The 22,268-nt window shown below is 40.0% G+C and overlaps 1 protein-coding gene across 1 annotated transcript; it reads left to right on the top strand.

Moving 5' to 3' along the window:
• Positions 1–1,969: 1,969 nt before the first annotated feature.
• Positions 1,970–19,805, top strand: syt13 (synaptotagmin XIII; the record flags this gene model as incomplete). Its single annotated transcript, XM_080843279.1, has 6 exons — positions 1,970–2,143; positions 11,229–11,448; positions 12,741–12,878; positions 14,065–14,366; positions 18,438–18,564; positions 19,501–19,805. 6 exons carry the CDS (start codon positions 1,970–1,972, stop codon positions 19,803–19,805), a joined length of 1,266 nt encoding a protein of 421 aa, XP_080699405.1.
• Positions 19,806–22,268: the final 2,463 nt, after the last annotated feature.

Here is a 22,268-nt window from a genome sequence, read left to right as displayed (position 1 = left end):
TTATGATTAATAACATCATTTAAGGTGTACTTCAATTGGAGTATACAGGTGTCTATTTCAGTTTCCGCAATAGAAGCTTCTGTTAGGGACTGTCTTAATGACAGCAGTATCAAACAGCATCTTAGGAAGGAATACAAACTTGGAAATGGCAACTGAAATGGTCATATCCAGCTTCCCCCCTTGGATTGCAGCAGATCAAAAGAGGAGGGGGCATATTCAGTTTGAGGGTGTGGGGGTTTCCATGGAAACACATTTACGTCTATATGTAATGCAAAAGTTGGAGGGGTCTAAAATAGAATGGATAGAGAATCCACTGCCCTCAATAAGAAGAGAGAAGAGGAAAAAGAGAAGTATTTTGTATCAGTTCATTTTCTAGTCAATTTTAGACAGTGAGAACCATACAAAAGCATCTCTCTTAAAGTAAAATCATATCAGATGGCTCATTCTTCTTTGACAGTTTTGGGGATATGAATAAAGGCTCGATAGTTATCATGAATGGTTGCTTATGTCAGTCATGGGTGTCAGTGACTCAACAAAGTTAAACCTCCATGCTGCCATGCTCTTATAAGCGCCCCATGGTTTGAAAAGAAATCAAAAGTTGGTTTTCAGTGTAAGAAATTACTATGAGAGCTTGAATATAAGTAGCTTCATTGACCCACATTGGCAGTCTGGTTGCCTTATACATATGCACCTATGATGATGAGATTACAAAATCACATTTCCAAAATACAAACTGGTGAGGAAATAATTCTGCAATTGTGAAATATATAAAAGTATTGGAAAAAGGTTCTCTATATCTCGCAGTGCCTCATATCTCTTCCTCCAGCCAAGGCAACCTTTTCCTCTGCTATGGCCAATAGAGGTTACAGCTACTGTTGCCTATCACCTTGTGCAATGCATTCAAATAACAGGAGGAAACCCTTTTCAGAGACTATAATGACAACAAGTCAACAAGTCAGGATCTGGTCAAACTGTTTACTTAAGTCGCTTTTGTTATTTGTGCCACACATCCTGCCTTTGTTGATAGAGTTTCTCTTTTTATATTGGGTTTACACTTTTATTTTGTTTCTGCATTCATTTCAACCTCTGTTAATAATATTAAAAAACACTGAAAAACAATAATGTTTGCTCCTAATGTCAGAAGGTTTTTGACAAAATTAGTAGTAGTAAAGTTAGTAAGTGATGTATCTGCAGAGTGTGTCAAAAGATCAACAATTTTACTTTAGAGGATAAAGCAGAAGACAGGAAAACGTGAAGATTTTTATTTCAAATAATGCACATTTTAAAATGTATGGAAAGTTCCAAGAAACATGATTGCCACTTCAGCTCGTTATCAGAATTGCAGAGTGTAATTTCTGAACCATTACTCTGAGAGAGGGGCTATGTGATGACAGGTGAGCATTATATGATATCTACCACAGAGACCTGGAGAGGAGGCCGGCTCTTCATTTCTGACGTCATCATGCATTACACATGCCTGTCCCTCTTGGGCCCGCATTTTCTTCCTTGTATGTGCAGCATCCACTATCTCCTTCCCCTCTGTCTCTCGCCCTCCCCCTTTGTATCTCTCAGCCTCCATCCCCTCCCCCTTCCTGATTTTCACTGAATTCATGAGCGGAGACGCTCGCCACTGCTCCTCCTCCGTGCATCAGGCGCAGGCACGCAGACAGGAACATTCTCCTGCCGTCTCTTCTCGGATCAGTGGATTACTGACAGCGCTAGGCGTGCTACCAGCTTTGGGTTGATGGATGTGGGCTCTTAGATCTCTCTTCTACCATCACTTCCTCTTCTTATTTCTTAAATTCTTGGCATTTTAGGGGGAGTTTTTTCATGTTTTGAGGACAGTAAAATCAGATTAATCAAGATTCTTTTTTGCAATGTGGTCAAAAGACTGACTTGCCACCTGCTCAGTCCCTCTCTTCTCTCCAAGTCCACTTTTCCTTCTGTTGTGGTTGTTGATAGCAACAACATGATCTTCTCTATGGCTGCTTTTCTGGGTGCCACCCTGGGGACGGCTTCGGGGATCCTCACCCTCTGTGGGCTCTCCCTCCTCTGCAAGTCCTGCAAGAAGGGGAAACTGGAGAGTGCAGATGGCACTGACCCTGAAAAGGCCAAACCCAGTGTTCTGCACTCCCTACAGCAGGTAAACTGAGATTACTAGCATTGCACCCTCACTAGTCCAAACCTTCAGGTAACAGTGGATGTATATAGAGAGTCATCACAAGGGATTTTCAGAGGCATTGGTATTTGGAGTTTAATGGTTAAGTGGTTAATATGTCACAATGACAAGCAGATACAGATTTAAAATGAGATATTGAAAACATTTTAGGATATTTCGTAAAAGTGACAGATAGATATAATACCGTTTGAAAGTGTTCTGGTATGATGCTCACCTTTTGACCCTTGGCAGGGAAAGTTGCTTTCAACATCAGTTGTGATGCTGAGTGGGTTGTGGTTGTGAAACTTCTCGCATTGTACTTTGTGTCCCCATTGGCTGTCCATTGGAGATTGAGTCAGGTTGGGACCATGTCATTTTGTTGACCCACAGCTTAAACATCATTTTCTTTCTACAAGTGAAAAAAACGTAATAATTATATCAGCCTTCTAGAGACAAACCATTACAATAGCAAATAACGATTACATGATATAACCTTGTTGTATATGATGGCTCTTCACACTTTACTGAGAGGCAGGGCTAAGGTTGACAGCTTGTATTCAGCTTGTGTTCCTTCAATTACTTTTTATATGAAAGCATTAATGCCAATCCTGTTCAGTCGCTTATCTGATGGAAGATTAGTGATTTGTATCTTTGCAGCATTTTGATGAAAGGCGAAGAGCAGCCAGATTAAGTGGAGGGAAAATAGACATTTTTGATGGAGCTGTTTTTATGGGAAACTGTGCAGTAAGCTTAACTCCCTACTATGCTCATGAAGTTAGATTTACAAACGGTCTTTGCTTAGCCTCAGCCTGAGCTGAAGGCAGCAGTGGCGGCCCCTGCCCAACTCAGGGACCTGTCCCCAACTATCCTACGCATTCCCTACTCAGGGACCTGTCCCCAACTATCCTACGCAACTGTGATATGGCTAATGACGGATGACTCCTCTTAACTGTAGATGCTGGTTGCAAACTCTTTTGCCATTTTCACTAGTGCATACACACTGAAATCTGCCCAGGTACACACACACACACACACACACACAACACACACACACACACACACACACACATATTAAGACACATGCCTACTTACCTGCATGCAGACAGACAGAAACCACTCACACTGAAACTCAAATGTGCATGCACTCTCCTTTGCACAAATACAGACATCAATCAGCCCATTCGTTTTTTTTCCCGTAATACAGACCATATGCAGTGAGATAAAAAAAAAACAATGCTACTCTGGTACCCACAGTCTTGGTTTGAAATAGTTATTTGAGGATTCCCTCCTTCACCTTAGTGAAGGACATTTCTGTCTGTAATGAGGAGCACTAAGACAGCCTGTGATGCTTTTCACGTGTATTCTATGGAAGGGAATAAAATATACCTGTCCCTCATAAGGCATTTAGTTATTTTTGGAAAACAGATATCAGTTTTATTCCTTTTTCATTTTGCCATACAGAATACCACGAGGCAGTTTTCATGCTAATGGACTCGGATCAAATAGAAGTGTTGCCATTTGGCAAGCCAGCAGGGAGCCATTTGTTTTAATCAGAGGTTCTCAGCTGTAAGGACAAAAGGACAGTGGTTCTATTATTAGACCTGTTTGGCTGAAGGGTATCCTGGACTGAACATCTGTGATTTAGTCTGAGTCTAGTCTCCCATTGTGGTCATTCCAGTAGTTTTGTATGATGCCTGAGAAGTGCTAACATCAAAAATAGAACATTTGACAGAAATATCAGCTAAAGGAATTTCTAACAGCTACCCCCTAATGTTTTAGATTCTAGCAGTATGATGTTTTCAACGAAAAAATAAAGCATCCATGTGTACATAGAAACAAGCACTTATAGGGGCATACACTCTGATTTGTTTGTATGGTCATAGTTGATAAATACATTAGTTGCCAGGGGCGGACTGGCCATCGGGAATACCGGGGACATCCCCGGTGGGCCGATGGCCCAAAACACCAGCCCATTATCATCATCTACCGGCCCACAGCCATCAGGCCCACTCTCAGCGCATATCAGTGTAATATATTTACGATTCTGAAGACAACATTATTTTAGCTTTCTCTAAGAGCTTCAAACATAGAGAAGCACTGACTGAAATTTATACTCCTACTTGCAATCTGTCTTCACACCTATGGTGTCTATTTTTCGATTTATTTTTTTTTTTTACGTTACTTATGTGTTTTACGGACTTCGGAAGTTCAACGTAAGAACATATCTCTATGTTATTAATGAACACCTGAAAATTGGTTCTTACACAGCCGAAGTGTTCTCAGCTGTGCCGATTGAGGTAGGCCTAGAGGATTCTGGGATTCTTACATTTGGATTTGCATATTACATACAAGCAACACGCCCAGCCAGGGCAAGCAACCGTATTGACGTGTGCAGTCAGCCCTAGCCCTTAACACGGATGAGGCACAGCTTGCTGCTGCCTCTGTCAATCTCTTCCGTCAGTCTGATTTAGTTTGAGATGTTATTAAATGTCAATTACTCTAGCCTACATTTTATTTGCAAAACCACTGACTGGTGACATTGTGATAAGGTAAGATGTGGCGTTGACCTTGCCAAATGTTAGCTTGCTATTCACAGATGAGGTAACGTTCCCTACAGCAAGCCTAGCTAACGGTATGTCTTAAATTGAAACCGTTATGATCTGGTAAAATAAGCAAGCTGTTGTCAACATCGAGATTATCTATGTTAGCTGTAGCATGTAAAATGACATGATTGTTAGCTGTAGCATGTAACATGTTAGCTGTAGTCACTTGCTTACAATCGATGAGCAAGCTATCCATGGTGGTAGTTGTAAATAGGGCAATCTTATCATTCCTAATACTGTAACTTGTGTCAAATAAGTTAACCAGCTAGTTTGTTATGCTAAAATCACTGTGTTACACCAACACTTACATTATAAACAATGTTAATATGTTATCTAGATTGTTAATATGTTATCTAAAGGTGTTGAATTGGCCAAGTAAAGCTTGCGTTTCACAACACTTACATTATAAACAATGTTAATATGTTATCTAGATCAGGGGTTTTCAAAGTGGGTGCCGCGGCACCCTGGGGTGACGTGACACATGCTCAGGGGTGCCGTGGAATGGCCCAAGGCTTGATCATTTAATATATATCAATTTCAAAATTAATTTTATTGTAATGATATAAATTAAAAAATGTATTTGCAGCACAAACAACAATAGGCTACAGTTTACAGTAACATCAACAACAGCTCTCTCGTTGACTTTGTTTGTTATTCCGTATTGACAGCAGTGAAGGTAGGCGCAATGGATACACTTTTAAAGAGAGTGCATCCATCTCCACAGTAACAAACATCGGAATCGAATTTAGCAAATAGAAAAGTGAGCCATTATAACGACCTGTACCTCCAGTATGTTGCGAGTTCTGCAGGGAGACGTTGGCTAATGCAGCCATGGTGCCTAGCAAGTTGGCAAGGCACCTGGAGACCAAGCACCCGAAACACCACAACAAAGACTAGAATATTTTGAAAGACTTAAAACACAGAATACCACACAGAGCGAATGCTTTCTACCGTGCGTGTGTCTGAGAAGGCACAAAAGACTAGTTTTTTTACTTGCCGAGTTGCTTGCCAAATCTAAAATGCACACACTTCAGAAAAAAATCCCCCTCTCTGATAACACGATCAAACGTTGCATTGATGATATGTCGGGGAACATGGAATCTGTACTGAGTGAGAAACTATGGCTAAGGGGGACATTTGCGCTTAAAATAGACGAGTCCACTGATGTTAATGGCCTTTGCCAGATGATCGTTAACGTTAGATACAGTATGTGGATGAGGACAAATTTACAGAGAACTTTATTTTGCAAAGAACTGGACAACCATGCTAAACTTAATGGGACACATGTGCCCGTCTTTGACTGCAGAGTTTGTTAATGGGAGGAGGGATTGTGGACAGTGCAACACCTGAGGCAAAGGCTGTCAGTTGAACAGGACCTCCGTGTTGCACTGTCCACAATCCCTCCTACACCTGAGGCAAAGGCTGTCAGTTGAACAGGACCTCCGTGTTGCACTGTCAACAATCCCTCCTTGCATTAACAAACTATGCAGTCATAGACAGGCACATGTGTCCCACTAAGTTGATAAGTTGTCTGAAGGTTTGTTCCTGCTATGTTTTGTTACTGCCAGCTAATTTCTCGATTATTACCCATACGTTTTGGCTGTGATATAGTTGTGAGAGGGACAGACGTTGTCTGTTCGTATTCTGTTCACTATTTATTCAAAAGTTCTATTAAATGTGGTTAATTTGAATATAACAAAAATGAGATAAACCTCACCTTCTTAATGTAATGCCTTTAATAAAAGCAGTTATAGCCTATTCAACACATCACAAGGTTAAATCAAATGGCCTAAAGTACAAATATGACATAAAAAATAGGGGTGCCGTGGATGGAGAGAGATATGTTTAGAGGTGCCGTGAGCCAGAAAAGTTTGGGAACCGGTGATCTAGATAGATGATTCTGGAATAAAACATGGATAAATGGATACAAAATAAATGAAGGGACATTTATAATAGATAAAAAAATTGCGATTAAATATTGTAATAGTTTGACAGCACTAATTTCAAGTATATTTATCTAATACGCTTTGAGTGTACTAACCCATAGGCTTTGTAGTTATACGTATAACCATCTGATCTGATAACCATCTGATCTGATACTATTCATCTTGCAAACTATACCTACCTTGGAGTGTTACAATAGCCAGTATCATTTTATTCCATGTGTCCATCCAGGCAAATTGGTGGATCCGAATGTTATTAAAAAAACAAGCATATATGATGTAATTTCTTTGTAATTAACCAAAATAATGTTAAGTGTATGGGTATTTTTCCCAGTAGGCCACTGACCGATCGCGCGATCCATTGAGTGGGCAATGCGGTGTGTACTGAGTGGGCAGTGCGCTGTGTACTTAGTGGGCCGCACGCCGTGTATTGAGTGGGCCGGTCTGACAGTAGTCCCGGGCCACTTTTCCCCCCCAGTCCGCCGCTGTTAGTTGCCACCCCTTTCACACTTAAAATCAATTTCTTCCCTCTCTTTTCATGTTGACAAAGCATCTAAAGGTGTTAGAATAATTAGTCTGAGTGTGAAAAAGATTTTCCCTCTGTAGCAACATAAGTCGCTAGACAGTCAAATGAATGGAGGATATGTACACCACAGGACGAGACAGACACCTCTTGTACTCGAGTGATCTGTTCACTATACATATTTATATTATACTTATACTTATTTCCATGAACTAGTACAATAGATGATTTTATCTGATGAATCACCCAGTTGAGGTCACATTATTCACAATTCACACCAAACACACATGACTTATTTCCCAAGAGCTCGGGTCAAGGCCCCCCTCCCCGTAGGGCACAGATGGTGTCTCAGAGTAAGGCATGACTCACACTCCCGATTCAGCCACCGTGTGAAAGAAAAGGAATTCTGATGATTCCGCCATGTTCTGCAGGAATCAGTGTATAGGATAACAAGCCCATTTTTGAGGTCTTACATCAAATGTCAAAAACGAGCAAGAAGCATTCAGGATGAAAAAATAAATAAAAGCAAACGCACATAATTGCTCGTGCAAACACACAGTTTTCTCATTCTAAAATATAATTTTCTTATATGCTGTAAATATAGTAGAGATATTATGGATGTAATTTCAGCCTTTCCTAGCAAATCTTTTCAGTGATTTCCCATGTCACTTACACTGTTTGCACCTTACACACAGTATGTACACCGACATCTTGCCCTGTTCTTTGTCTCTGTCTACCTATTTTATGAGAATCCCTATTTTCCCTCAGTTCTTTAGCTCTTCCATTTCATGGTTCCTCTTCAAGAGATGCTTGTCAGTCACAACCTTATGCTTTAAAAACAAGATATCCACAGTGATTCTGATGTGGTGAAAATAGTTCATCGTCGTGTCTTGTTCTTTCCTTAATTATTAAATTAGACATTTTTGTTCCCACCAAACCCCAAGGGCAGCTTGTGAGCCCATAGTCACCATTCTGCCTGGCAGAAGATAACTGACTTCACATTACTGTTATATAGTTATCTTATATCTTGGATGGCAGTGATGTTTTGTATCTTATATCTTGGTTAGTGCGATGTTTTTTATCTTATATCTTGGTTGGCGGTGATGTTTTTTATCTTATATCTTGGTTGGCGGTGATGTTTTTTATCTTATAACTTGGTTGGTGGTGATGTTTTTTATCTTATATCTTGGTTGGTAGTGATCTTGTTTATCTTTTATCTTGGTTGGTGGTGATGTTTTTTATCTTATATCTCGGTTGGTAGTGATCTTGTTTATCTTTTATCTTGGTTGGTGGTGATGTTTTTTTCACCTTCTGACTCCATTATGGATCCATTATCTTTTCCCTGCCCAAGGACTACAGGTGGAAAATAGCAATCTACTAGAAGCTGGCATAAAGCATTTTCTCCTGTTGTACAGGATTATTGTTTTATTGTGCACTGTCCCTGTCTTGAAGAAATAGATTTCAAATTATTATTTACAATGATATCCTCTTCTGAACCTACACTCTTGGATACAATGCTTCCTAAGTAGGAGAATTGGCGATGATAAATAATCACTGCTTACCAACAAGACTCAGTGATGAGGATATGAATGACTCAGACACTCTGGAGAGGATTTACGCAAGAGCTCGATAATTTACCGTGGGTGTCCACAGTGTGTGTGTGAAAACATATTTGAAAGACGTGATCCTGAGCATGGCTCATCTCCAGCGACTCTACAAATCTCCATTCAAGCTCTCAAACATGATGTGTGGTCTGACAGGATATGTCACTGCTACCTGCCAACTTGCCAACTCTCCAGCTACCCCTGTCAAGAGTTTGACAGCAGCAACTGCAACTGTTTTGTGGGATAATAATGTTGCTTGTCTATGTGGTACCCTCCAGCCTCGTGCCTGGCTTGATTTCTAGTGGAGAGCACTACATTAGGCTGTTTGTGCTGAATGGAGATGAGACTTCTTGCTAGAATGCCCAAAACCTTCATCTATCTTTCAATATGAAGAGATACTTGTCTAACAATGTGATTCAAATTTGACAACATATGTCTGAGAGGAGAAGGTGGTAACATTTTTCTGAGCAAAGCTTCTTGACACTGCTACTCCTCGGAATCAGAACATGTCTGGCAACATTAAAGGGATTTGTTTCTGGCTGTTGTTGACCCTGAGCTTTGCTCAGAAAAATGTTACCACCTTCTCCTCTCAGATATATGTTGTCAAATTTGAATCACATTGTTAGACAAGTATCTCTTCATATTGAAAGATAGATGAATGTTTTGGGCATTCTAGCAAGAAGCAGGCCAAATCCATCAGATGGACATGGACCAAATAAAAAACATTGCTGTACGAAACACTGAGCTGTTGTACTAACATTATAAGACCTGAGAGTTACTGGAAATTATGGATTTTATCCACAAGGCCTTTCATATCTTTCATGTGGCTCCCACTCACAAGCGCCACTTAAATGTCATCACAAACAACAGAATTTACTTTTGTCTAAAAGCTCCTTGGCAACACACAGACTGGTCTTCAGTATGATTTATTTGTCTGAGAGAACAGTAAATGGATTACTTTACCATAATTGCAACTGTCAAGAATAACTTTGAATGATATTTTCCAATACTAGCATGTGCTGCCATCTAGGTATTGCTTTAGGTAATATTAACATTTGTCTTTATATAGAGAGCTTTGATTCAATTCTGATTCTTCCTAATAACTTCAAATTAAATTGCGTAATGATATTTCAACACCAGCACAACTACAGACCTGGGGTTGTTTCATTTGCTATGGATAAGTTACGTTCTATCTAGTAAAAATTGTGATGGAAGGCTAAGCAATACAATTAATTACATGATGTGGCTGACGTTACATGTGGACCAGACCTTATTTTTCTAGTAATTACATAAATATTAAAACTCTTCTAAATATAAGAACCATTTAGAACTATTACACTTAAATCTGCCAACCCCATCTGCAAGCAGAGGTATACAAAGTGTTGGCTTGTGGACTGTTCATTGTAAGTGGACAAGTTGTAACATCAGTCATGGTAACGTCAGTCACGCTATATAGATGTAATTTCTTTGATTATTAATCTGTGTTTATTACTGAGATATAAGTCTGTAAATTGTGCTAATTTGCAATTCTCTAATTCCAAATGCGCCCCACTTCAGATACTGTGACAGTTTGGTGGTAATCAGAATACAGTTACACATCATTTGAAGGGATAACTTTTGAAATCGTCTCATGTGGGCTATTCATTCTCAAATTGAAGCATCTCAATGCATTTCCCAAGCCAGTGTTCATCAAATCAACAAGTAAACTAGCAGTCCACAGAGCCCTGCCACTGCCACACTCCTAGCTTTCTGCAAACTCCATATCTTTCCATATCATAATGATATACACGCATGGGATTCATTTTACTCTCCACTGTACCCTTCAATCATTGCATTGTTGATGCAACTCTATTCCTTGACTTCAATAGCCCCTGGCCATCTCACCTTTGGTTTCTGTCTACTGCATGTTTCCTTCATAGTCTGCATGATTTGATCCATAAGAACTAATTGGGCTTCTTTCTCAGCAGCTCAAAGCCTTGATATGAGAATAGGATAGAAGTGACTGCAGTGATGGTATGAGGCTAAATTAAAATGCAAATTATTGTCTGTAAAATGCCACTTGATCCAGTTGAGTTATTTTACAGGTATCATCATCTCAAATTTACAGTATGGGTGTGTACAGTTGTAGCATATTCAGTTTTTTTCCATTGAACTTTAAATATCCATAATAGGAAATGTCCATACCATTGTACTTAAATATCCATAATAGGACATTTAAAAAGATGGGAAGTGGACATGTTTAAAAAGACTGTGATCCCTGTGGTACTCTTGGCATGTGTTTTGTATTCTGTGTGGATGAGTGCTTGAATGCTTGAATACTACTGTCTTATTGTTTTACTGATCATTTTATGGTAGCAAAACAGCCATGCCTTATCTGTTTTTCCTATTTTATTTCAGTTCAGAGTGGAAAAATCCACAGAACCGATTCAGCCGAGAACCCTGCTGAATTTCCCGAACATCTTCAAACCTAAGCCATCAGTGACCTCTCCTGAAGTCATTAACTGTGCTGACCCTGGAAAAACAAACGCAATGCCACCGAAGGAAACTGCCAAAGAGTCTGACTCTTGTAACCAAGCAACGGGTGGACCAGAGGAAGTCTTTACCATCCCCAGAGAGGGTAAATAAATAAAAAAAAGTGACAGAAATGACCTTGGTACCACACTTTTTTATAAATCAAAAGCGTCACTGTCATTTCACCGACATCTCATCCAGTACACAATTATTCCACACTGTTCAATGATCCTGGGGCAATTCCTGAATAGAGATGTTAATAGAATAGAACTATACACATTTTGGAGTTGCGCTTTGCAGGAGTATGTTGCAGGTTTTGCCCATTCTACTTCCAATCCTTCAACGCAGAATATGTAGATTTTGTCAACAAAAATAAAATGATGAGTCACGGGATGCTGAGTCCTTCGGTTCCTGATTCTTTAATTCAGGTGTATAAATTTGCATTTTCCAGAGAGAAAGAAATGTAAACAAATACAATTAAAATTCCTTTTCCAGGCATACAAGAAGCATGGCTGCAGTGGAAAGGTGGTATTTTCACCATGCACCCGAAATGAATCACTCTTTGTCTCTAATTTGTTTTGGTTTTGACAATAAAAAAAATACTGTACCTTCAAGAATGAATGCTGCAATTACAGTGCCCTAATGCCAGTTACTAATCCTGTTTATTCAAGTCCAACCATCTCAAGCCAAGATTGATTCACAGTGTACTCCATTGGAGGCAATGCTGTGTGGAAGCACAAAGACTGTTGGTTATTATGGACACTGAATGCTTTCACATTTGTTTTTGCTTAAAATTATGTTTAATTACCTCTGCAGAATTGTTCAGCCTCCGGACACAGATTCATTTATTGGGAGAAGTTGCAGAGGATTGGAAAGGCATTTTGTGTAGACAGTTACAAACACTTTGACATAATTATTGATTATAACTTTTGATTCATTGACTCAAGTCCCTCATGTCTCATAATTGATTTAGCTATCACTTTCCCAGTACTGTGCTGGCACATGTTTGCAAAGCTTGCATACCGGAGGCAGTGGGTGGTACTCAACTGGTTGAGCAAGTCTGTCACAGGGACATCCTTATCCAGTCCCCAATTACTGAATAGAATTCAGCCACTTATTTCTACTGAGGCATCCAGGTCAGAGTGTCAGCAATTAAAACAAACAGACACAAATTCTCATGTATTCCCAGAGCCATACTATAACTGCCACTCTAACCAGCCATCACTAAGCCCTAGGTGACCAAATCTAGTTTATTGTATTATAGTTTAACTTTGTATTATATTTCCAAAATTTGTATCTTATTTGAATCAGATCATTTTCACATTCTTTTGGTAAGACTTTCACAAATGACAAAATAACTCACAGAATCATCAGCTGGTGTTGCTCCTTATTTTCCAGATTCCACGGATGACACACCCTGTGACACTGAGCTGACCAATGGGATGACAACAAGTAGCTCTAGCATCCATCCAAAGCTGCACTTTTCTCTCACCTATAACATGCAACACAAACAACTGCATGTCACAGTCATAGAAGGTAAGGAAGAGTCTGCACCCATATAGTCAACTCTGGGTATTAACACATGTCAAAACCTTTTATAAAGCAGTCAGTAACAGCAGGTAACAGTGATCAGGAATTGAATGGCGCACATTCACTGAATACATTATCAGGCTATTGTTTCTGCATTTTATCTCCTCACCTCCTTTACCCCATTGGCCATGTTAAGAAACTTTACATTACCTCATAGCCAGCACAAATGAATAACACACAACAAATAGCACAAAGCAATAAGTGCAAATTAACAACACACCGCAATACAAATTGTATTTTATTTTCAGCTGTCAAAATCAAATCAAAGGTCTTGATATTGGTTGAGTGTTGTCTGGGATCTCTGTTTGTGTTAGCATTATGGCAAGGATGGTGCTCTGCTCAAACAATGACGGATGAAAAGGTCAGCATGGCCTTGCCACCACACACGCGCACACACATACTAATTAAATGTGCACACACACTTTCCTCGCAACTGACAGCACCTCAAGCGATCACCACCCTCAGAATGTTGTGACATGGACGCTTCAGTGTATCTGTAGGCATGACAACCCCCACAACAAGTGTTGTGTTTATCAGCTTTTCAAAAAAGAGTGCCCCTGCTATAGAGACAAAACTGCTGCCATTGGGTTAGGAAGCATTGAAAACAGTATAGAAAAGGCTTTTTATTATCACTCAATCAGGCATCATTAGCAAAGATTCAGATCTTTTCACTTAAGGAAAGATGTAATCAGTCAACTATCTCAATTTAATCGGACAACAAATCTTATGGATTAGTTTTGCTTGGCTGGATTAGATCATTCAAATTACATCTCCCTCCCCTCAGCGTAGAAGATGCTTGCGTGCATTTGTAATGATGTGTTTTTGGTACTGTATGTCTGTATTTGAAGTGTTTTTCATACACAAGCTAATAGCATTCCTAGGTGACTATGTATTTAATTCGTCATGTAGATCACACAATATAATGTTTTGATTCAAATTAAATATGGTGTTGAAACATTACTTAACCATAAAATTCACCATTTATTCTTATCTGGCTAAAGCCCTGGCTGGCTAATGCCAGGACAGAATCAAGCCATGTTCAATCTCTCTCCTCTACGTTTCGCACTTCTGATTGCTTCATTTTCCACCCAGTATGCTGCAGATACTCACTTACTGATTTGTCTTCCTCCAGCGGAGCATGTGACTGCGGAGGCAGGGTGTGAGGGCTACATCTCAGGCCTGCTGACCACGGATGGGAGGGAGAGGCAGGCTCAGACCTCCGTGCGTCGCCTCACAGGTCACGTTCAGTGGGGGGAGGACCTGGTTTTCCCCCTGCCGGACGGGTACAAGATGGAGGGCGAGGTGGCCCTGTCACTCCACAGCTGTGACCGCTTCTCCCGCCACACTCACATGGGTGCCATGAGGTTCAAACTGGCAGACGTGGGCATGATGTCAGACGCAGACTGTTGGGTTGACCTTCAACCTCCAAAGCAGGTACATCTCAACAATGAATGTGGGGCCAATTCTAGTTCAACGTCTCTTTCATTTCTGATGAAGCCACCTAGTATGGAACCACATTGCCTGGCATAATGTGAAAGGTATTCTGAGAATTGATTGCATGTATCTGTCAACAACAATCATTTGCATATAATAATACCATAATATGCATTCCAATGCATAAAACTAATAATAAATGACACATGAGAGTTGGAACCCCAAATGTAGCCATAACAAAACCATGCTACAGCTAGAGATGCTGTGTCTTATACTAGCATTGTACTGATACTGTCATACTGGAAGGGTTTGCATATTAACCAGTTATGATATTCAGATATTCAACCGGGTCCATTAATGGTTCTTTGGTTATTTGTGAGGGTGGAAATAAGGTACAAATGGAAGATGTGTTGAGAAAGCAATGAAACCCTTGTGAGTGTTTGCCATCTCACTCCACATATGAATGCCCAAACTATTGTGAGTTTGCATACCATCGCCTCAAATTATTTGAAGCGAGTATTTGCTAAAGTATCCCACAAAAGTTGCCTTGTTCGCATGAAAGACTTGTTCGCACAATTTGATTATTTAGTTTGCACAATTTATAACCTTGTCTGCATAGGATAGTTTTTAAATCCACACTTTCCTTGTGCTTACCGATATCCGAGTTTGTGATAACTGAGTCCGTGATACGCAAAACACGTTTGATCAAATTCAGTGAATTGCTCCTCATGGCCCTCTAGCCTCAACTGTCTGCTTCAAATCCTGGAGATCAATCAGATAATCAAGTCGACATGGAGGGTATGCAGACTCAGATGAAGCTTAGGACTTTATGCAGCAACAGTTGCAGACTTTGGGAAAGATGCATGTGTATATTATTCACAGAAACTGAAATTGAGCAAGGAACGTAGCTACTGGGTTATGTTAAAAAAAAAAAATCATATTTGAAGTCATTATATTTGTATTAAATCATATTGTAGCTCACATCATGAAAGCTGAAACCACAGCAGCACCAAGGTAGCTAATTAGAGACTCCACAAACTCACAACTTTCAGCTCACGTCTATGCTGTGAATAAAATAAAACAATGAAGTGTGAAGATAAATGAAAGTCCCTGATGCTAGTTCCAGTGGAGGTGCTTTATGCGGTGTTCTGTGTTCACAAGCAACCGATGAGTCATACATCTTCAACGTAGATCTCATTCGTCTTCAGTCATTAGTGTTGTGGCGCTGTACAAAGCACGAGGATATGAGCTAGGTATTTTTGCTGTGTAATTACTCCATAGTCTAGACTTGAGACATGACTGATGTTTCATTTGAGTATATTTTTATTAGAATGAGAAGTAGCGCATCAACCCAGCATCCCATGTGTGTGAGAGTTTCCCTTAGTGTTTTGGGGCATATTAGGAATGTTATCAAAGCCAGGAGTGAAGTGACAGAAATATCTGATGTAACAGGGGGAACGATCACAATGCAACATTCATTTGTGAAGCTAATTGCCCATCAGGACTCCCTAAAGCCCCTCTGGTGATGTGAACAGAAATACTCACAGATCAGTATCTACTGAGGCACACGTGGTGTGTGTGTTTGTGTGTGTGTGTCTGTGTGTGTGTGTGTGTGTCTGTGTGTGTCTGTGTGTGTGTGTGTGTGTGTGTGTGTGTGTGTGTGTGTGTGTGTTTGTGTGCATGTGTGTGTGCAGCATGCTAAAATCCACCTGTCCTCCCACCCAGTCCTACCCAGTCCTGCCCTGTCGACTCAGAGCAAGTGGAGCTCTGCAGGCAGGAGACGAGCATGTGCGTCATCAGAGAATCCCTCAGGACTTGCTTCTCTTTTCTGTTTCATAGATGTACTGTCGTTAGGAGTCATGGACTCATGCCTGCAGTGTTTTCAGGAACAGAGCATTTTGAAGGTTGCATTACAACAACTGATAAATTAATCCTAGATTCATTTTTTAAATTTACAGTTCAGTTAAACAAAAGGAGTGTGGTAGGTGGAGATAGAGGTAATAGATGAGTGTGCCATAGGAGGACAGAAGGTGAGGAGGCAGGGAAGTGGGGTTGGCAAGTGGGGAGGGCTGTGACGCAAGCACTGCGTAACTGCAGAGTGTGGCCATAAATTATGAATCAGTTTGTACATCCAGAGGCGTCCCCGCTTCTTATTTAAGAACTGCTAGGATAAAAGAGCAGATGGAACAGAGGAGGGGGAAATGTCTGTCACTCTCACACTAACACACTGTCATTAGCCATACACACAGATAGAAATATACACACTAGCCAACACACTGTCATTAGTGCATACACACAGATAGAAACATACACACTAGCCAACACACTGTCATTAGTGCATACACACAGATAGAAACATACACACTATAGCCAGCACACTGTCATTAGCCATACACACAGATAGAAACATACACACTAGCCAACACACTGTCATTAGTGCATACACACAGTTAGAAACATACACACTAGCCAACACACTGTCATTAGTGCATACACACAGTTAGAAACATACACACTAACACTTGCTAATTCATTTTGAGTCATATTGTAATGTTTTTTCAGAACATAACACCCCTTCCAGAGTGGCCCATGAATGGAGGTGCAAAAATAGATTTCTGAAAGAGTGTTTGCTTTCACAAGGTTAATTATATCTATCTAACGTCATTGGTGTATATGTAACAGAGATGGCAAACAAGAGATTGAAATGGGAAATCAATAAGATTACCATCAATTCCTCTTGAGTGTAACTTAAAGCCAGGCAGTCCTTCTTAGTCTCATCACAGGCTTCTATGCTGAGTGATATAGTGAAATGTGAAAAAAGTGTTTGCCATTATTAACATAACAGCCCTTTGTTCCCTGACATGTTTAACCTCCTGATGATTTGTTCTTTACATTTTACATTCTTTTTGCTCTTTTTGACAGTGCAGAATTACCATAAGCATACGGATACATTACAGCGCTCTCTAGATAAAACCAGTATGTTCACTGAAGAAGTAAAGCAGCATGCACCGTATAAAACTGCCACATCTTATTTTCTGTGGCATAATCATTTTGGAGATCGTGAAGGATCATCAAGAAGCTTGAATTTTACAGCCTCTCTGCTCCTCTTACATGACTTACAGTTGGCAAGCATTCACCCAGTGGACTCTAGTGGACTTATAGTAGTTATTATAGTTCCTTAGTGATCAAATCATCCAAGATGTAGAGTTTTAAAAGGGGGATGTCCTTGATCACATCTCTCAATAGTCTTCTGTGACCTTCCCATAGCAGTCTTCCGATAATCAAACCTCTCCTTTTCCTGGTTGTGAATAGATGACGTCATGCATGTGAATGATCTCTTTGGTAACGATTAAACATTTCTCTTGAAATGCTGAAGGCTTTATAATGTTTGCTGTACAGAGATCGTTGCTAACTGGATGTGTGCACAATACCTCTGGATCCTTGAATAAGATACACATGCATCATTAGTTTAGACTCATCCTGTTGTCATTGTCTTATGTACCCCTAATACTGGCATCTGGTTAAGGTTGAGGTTAATGATCCCCTGAATATAAGACATATATATTCTCCCACTCTGTCTGTGTGTGAGAGAGAGAGAGAAAGAGAGAGAGAGAATTTACCTGCCCCTTTAATTTGTAATATTTGCAGCTGATGTAAGCCAAATGTGTTATATTTCTGAGAACACTATCATATAAAATGTATGATATTTGTAATTAAGTAAGTCATTTATTCCTACAACTTTAAATTGCTTGCATTTATTTTATATCTTTATATATATGTCAGACTAAAATGATGTGATTTGTCTGTGATTTGTAATAACTATTATAATTGGAATCATATAGGACTCACGAACAAGTGTTATCAACCTCTTCATGCATATTCACTGATATATACTTTGGGAACCTCTTCATACATATTCATCGATGTACGCAGGCGCGAGAAAAGAAAGTGTTTGGCATTTAATATGAAGATGGTCATCATTTCTGCAATGTCTCAGTGACCTTTAGCATTATACTGATTCAGAGTTCTCTCATTCCGTATTAATTCAAATTTTATATTTGCTCCAAACAGCCGGAGGTGACCTCATCTGCTGGTGAACTTCTTCTATCCATCAGCTACCTGCCTGCTGCTAACAGGCTGGGTGTTGTGGTCATGAAGGCCAAGGGGCTTCAATCTGACAGACTGAAAAACACCATAGGTAAGCAAACATGCAGGTATATACCCATTTATGTTTGCATAAACAGGAAGTACACACAGGTTTGTGAAGCAAATGCAAGAATCTGTATTGTTTACATGTTGCCCAGTAGCACCAGCAGGACATCTTAAAATGTAATTTCACAAGGAAAATAATTGAATTCAGTGTTTTATCGGTAACTTGTATATAGTGACCCTTCCTCTGACCTCTTTTTATTTTCCAATTGGAAAGTTCAATTCTCAAAGATTATCATTTTTTCCATATGACTCCACAAAACTTGAACAAGAATGAAAGTAAGCCTCATAACACCATTTGATGGTTAAGCCAGTATGTTTAGATGGACAACAGTGGATATCTATTATGTTTAGACATAGTACAAGATGTGCTGAGATATTGCCCTCTAAAACAAAACACAAACCCATGAGATGGTCAGTCGGTAGGCCTTGGGTGAATTGAAGACATTGAATTTATAAGAAATACATTCCAGACATCGTTGATGTTCTAAGTGACTGTCATAGCCAGAATCAACTAATACTATTGTCCTTTCTGGCCCACAGGTGTACAAAGGCACATTGTATGCAACAATCACTCCTCTGTCCCGGTGCCACATTACGTTAGCTAATCTGTAGTTGTTATGTTGAAAGACTAATTCAGTCATCAGAAAATCCTATGCAATTATGTATACACAGAAGAAAAGACTGTCATTGCAGAAGATGGAGGTTTATTTGATGAAAGATATATAGACGTATATAGTTAGTTACCTATGTCACTTCTGAATTTTGTGGGGACAAATTACAACTCACTAAATATGGTTTTACAAAAGCCCTCATGATGTTACAATATGCAAGCAAGATTCATTTTCAAGAATTATTTTTGCACAATGGACTGATTTCAGTAGAATTGGGTGCTGTGTTCTCTAACGGGTTCTCCTCTCCTCAGACCTTTCTGTGAAGCTCGCCCTGAAGCACCAGTCAACCAAGCTGAAGAAGAAGCAGACACGACGAGTCAAGCACAAGATCAACCCTGTCTGGAATGAGATGATGATGCTGGAGGTTCCCCGTGAGATGTTGTCCAAGTCCAGTTTGGACCTGGAGGTGCTGAACCAGGCTGGGCCGGGGAAACTGGAGCCCCTTGGGCACTGCCAGCTCGGTCTTCAGGCTTCTGGTACTGGCCTTCAGCACTGGCAAGAGATGTTAGACAACCCCCGCAAGCAGATCGCTATGTGGCATCCCCTCTTTGCCTGAGGCCTTCCCTCACACTCTCCCTACCCTTCCCTCCCAATGTGTCTGTTGGGCCACACACTCTCCCAACCCTTCCCTCCCAATGTGTCTGTTGGGCCACACACTCTCCCAACCCTTCCCTCCCAATGTGTCTGTTGGGCCACACACTTACAGGCCTGAGTAAGCTCATGTGTTCCCTTGGTTTGTAGGTCTCTTTCACTTGGGTTCTCATTTCTGCACACATGGATCAAGTATGGATCCAAGCATACACATTGATACCTGATTCAGGGTGTCATATTTCTGTGACATTTGCTCTGTGTTTTTATTCCACTTGAGATTCTTTCTGATCATCACTCTCAGAGATAACTAGTCATCTCGGCTAGTGATTCGGAGGCAAAAGTAAGTCATGGCTAGAAAATCCTGCTTTGAGTATAAAGCGTCCTTATGTCAGTGTTATGTCAGTTAATATTTCCCACAAACTTTATTTGATCTTGGCAGTATTAATCATGTTTTGATTTGGCATTTCAATCATAGGTGTAATCAAACCTATTAAGCTACTGTAGATATGGCTGTTCAATCCATTAAAAAAAAAGTTGTCAGAAAACAAATACTTCCAGTCACCCCATCACATTTTACCACACGCAAAGTTTCAGTGATTAAAACTGAAGAACTAAAGATAATTTATGAGATATACCGTTCTGACAAAGACCAAATTAGCCTCTAGAAACGAAGACCCGTTAACACTAGGTGGTATAATGAAGAGATGGCTGATATCACATTCTTCTCCAGCCATCAATCCTCTTCAAGGTAAAGTGCTTGCTTGGGCATCTGCCAAGCAATTGCACAAATGCTTTACACCAAGAGCAATCCTATCCTCCTGGCATTGGAAATATCACTGCCCATTGTCAAATCTGTCAACTTGGACACAAATCACATACAACACAAGGTTTTGTGTTGAACTCAGATACTCTCAATAACAAGAGCAGTTTTGTAAGGTACATTTCACAACATATGAACACGGTAACTCCACCTGGTGTTCTGTGGCTCCCCACTTACTTACCTACGTACAGTATATATAATTTAGCAAACAGTAGAGAAGAGAACAAGAGTTTTGGAAAATGAATGCTGGTCAGTGAAGTCCAAAAGACTTGTATAAACAGTCGGGTCTGTAGGTGTTTTGTTGAACGTTCCCTACCAAGGGTTCCTCTTCCATAGCATGGACTAGCTGGTTTCCTCTACACACTTCAGTGATGAAAGTAAAAACCCCCATCAGATTCACCAGGCATACTAAAGCTACCATACTGGACACCAGATGGCATCAGATTCACCAGACATACTAAAGCAACCATGCTGAACACCAGATGACATCAGATATCAATTGTTTAAAGTCAGAGATTTCCACGTGTTCAGCTTCCTCTTAACTCTTCATGATGTGATGTTTCCACATGCCCTTATTCAACACATACAGAGAGCCAATTAGCTGTATTTCGGCATGATATGTCAATGCACTATTTAGCCAGCTTCAAGGGCCTAAAAGTTATGATGTGTCTTAGTGTTTCATTATGTTGTGTACATAATAAAAGCGACAATGTTGAGTGAGGAACACACTTCAGGGTATTGCTTGGGCTTTCAAGACAAATCATGGGGTTGTCACGTCAGTGTCTAAACCTCACTTACCAAACCTTCCCAGAGATAAATTGTGTTTCCTCAAAGTCATTTTTGATGTTCTCTGGCTACAGTTCAATCAGAATGTGATGTGAAGTGTAATTGAGACATTGCTCTAGAGTGTCTGTCTGGGCAAGGCTCAGCAGAAGTGCCTGCTGGTTTAGCCCAAGCTGCTTAAACAATCCTGTTACGCTTTGACATGTACTGCGCTTAAAGGCAACATTTACAATCTCTTTCTAAGGAGGTATCTTAGGCTTTGATGCCAGTATGTTTGAGGAAAAGATTGAATCATTTCTCACAGGAGTAATTTTATAATGTACTGTTTGACACTTTAAAATATAGTAGCAATATGTGTAGAAGCAGCAGTGTCTTCTTTTTCCTAATCTCACAGTAAGTAGTTTAGGGGCTTATATGTGCCACAATATAATAAAATCAACATATCGGCTATCTGTATCTACTTCTTTTATGCCTGTGTCATTGTAACCTCTTAAGGTCATATTTGTAATGCTTTAACATTGGATCAGATTCATATTGAACAACATCATCCAGCATCAAGATTAGAGACCTCATTTGCCTTATACCTCCAGCACAATGGTCTTTTCATCAGTATTGTCATTAGTGTTGTGAAATAGTTTAATATATTGCAGTGCACTTTGGGCATTGACTTTTACAGTAATTTCATATCAAGCTACAATATACCGCAAAACTCTGAGAAGGGAAAAATGGTGCATGAGCCTCTCAGACCCAGACTGAAGGCTCTCTGATCTGCTCCTGTTCCTGTTCCTGTCCTACAGAAGCAGACAGTGCCTGCTTTAATGATAA

This window comes from Sprattus sprattus (genome assembly GCF_963457725.1).
Source record: "Sprattus sprattus genome assembly, chromosome: 8".
In the NCBI taxonomy this organism is placed as follows: Eukaryota; Metazoa; Chordata; class Actinopteri; order Clupeiformes; family Clupeidae; genus Sprattus; species Sprattus sprattus.
This window is presented reverse-complemented; position numbering and strand designations above follow the sequence as displayed.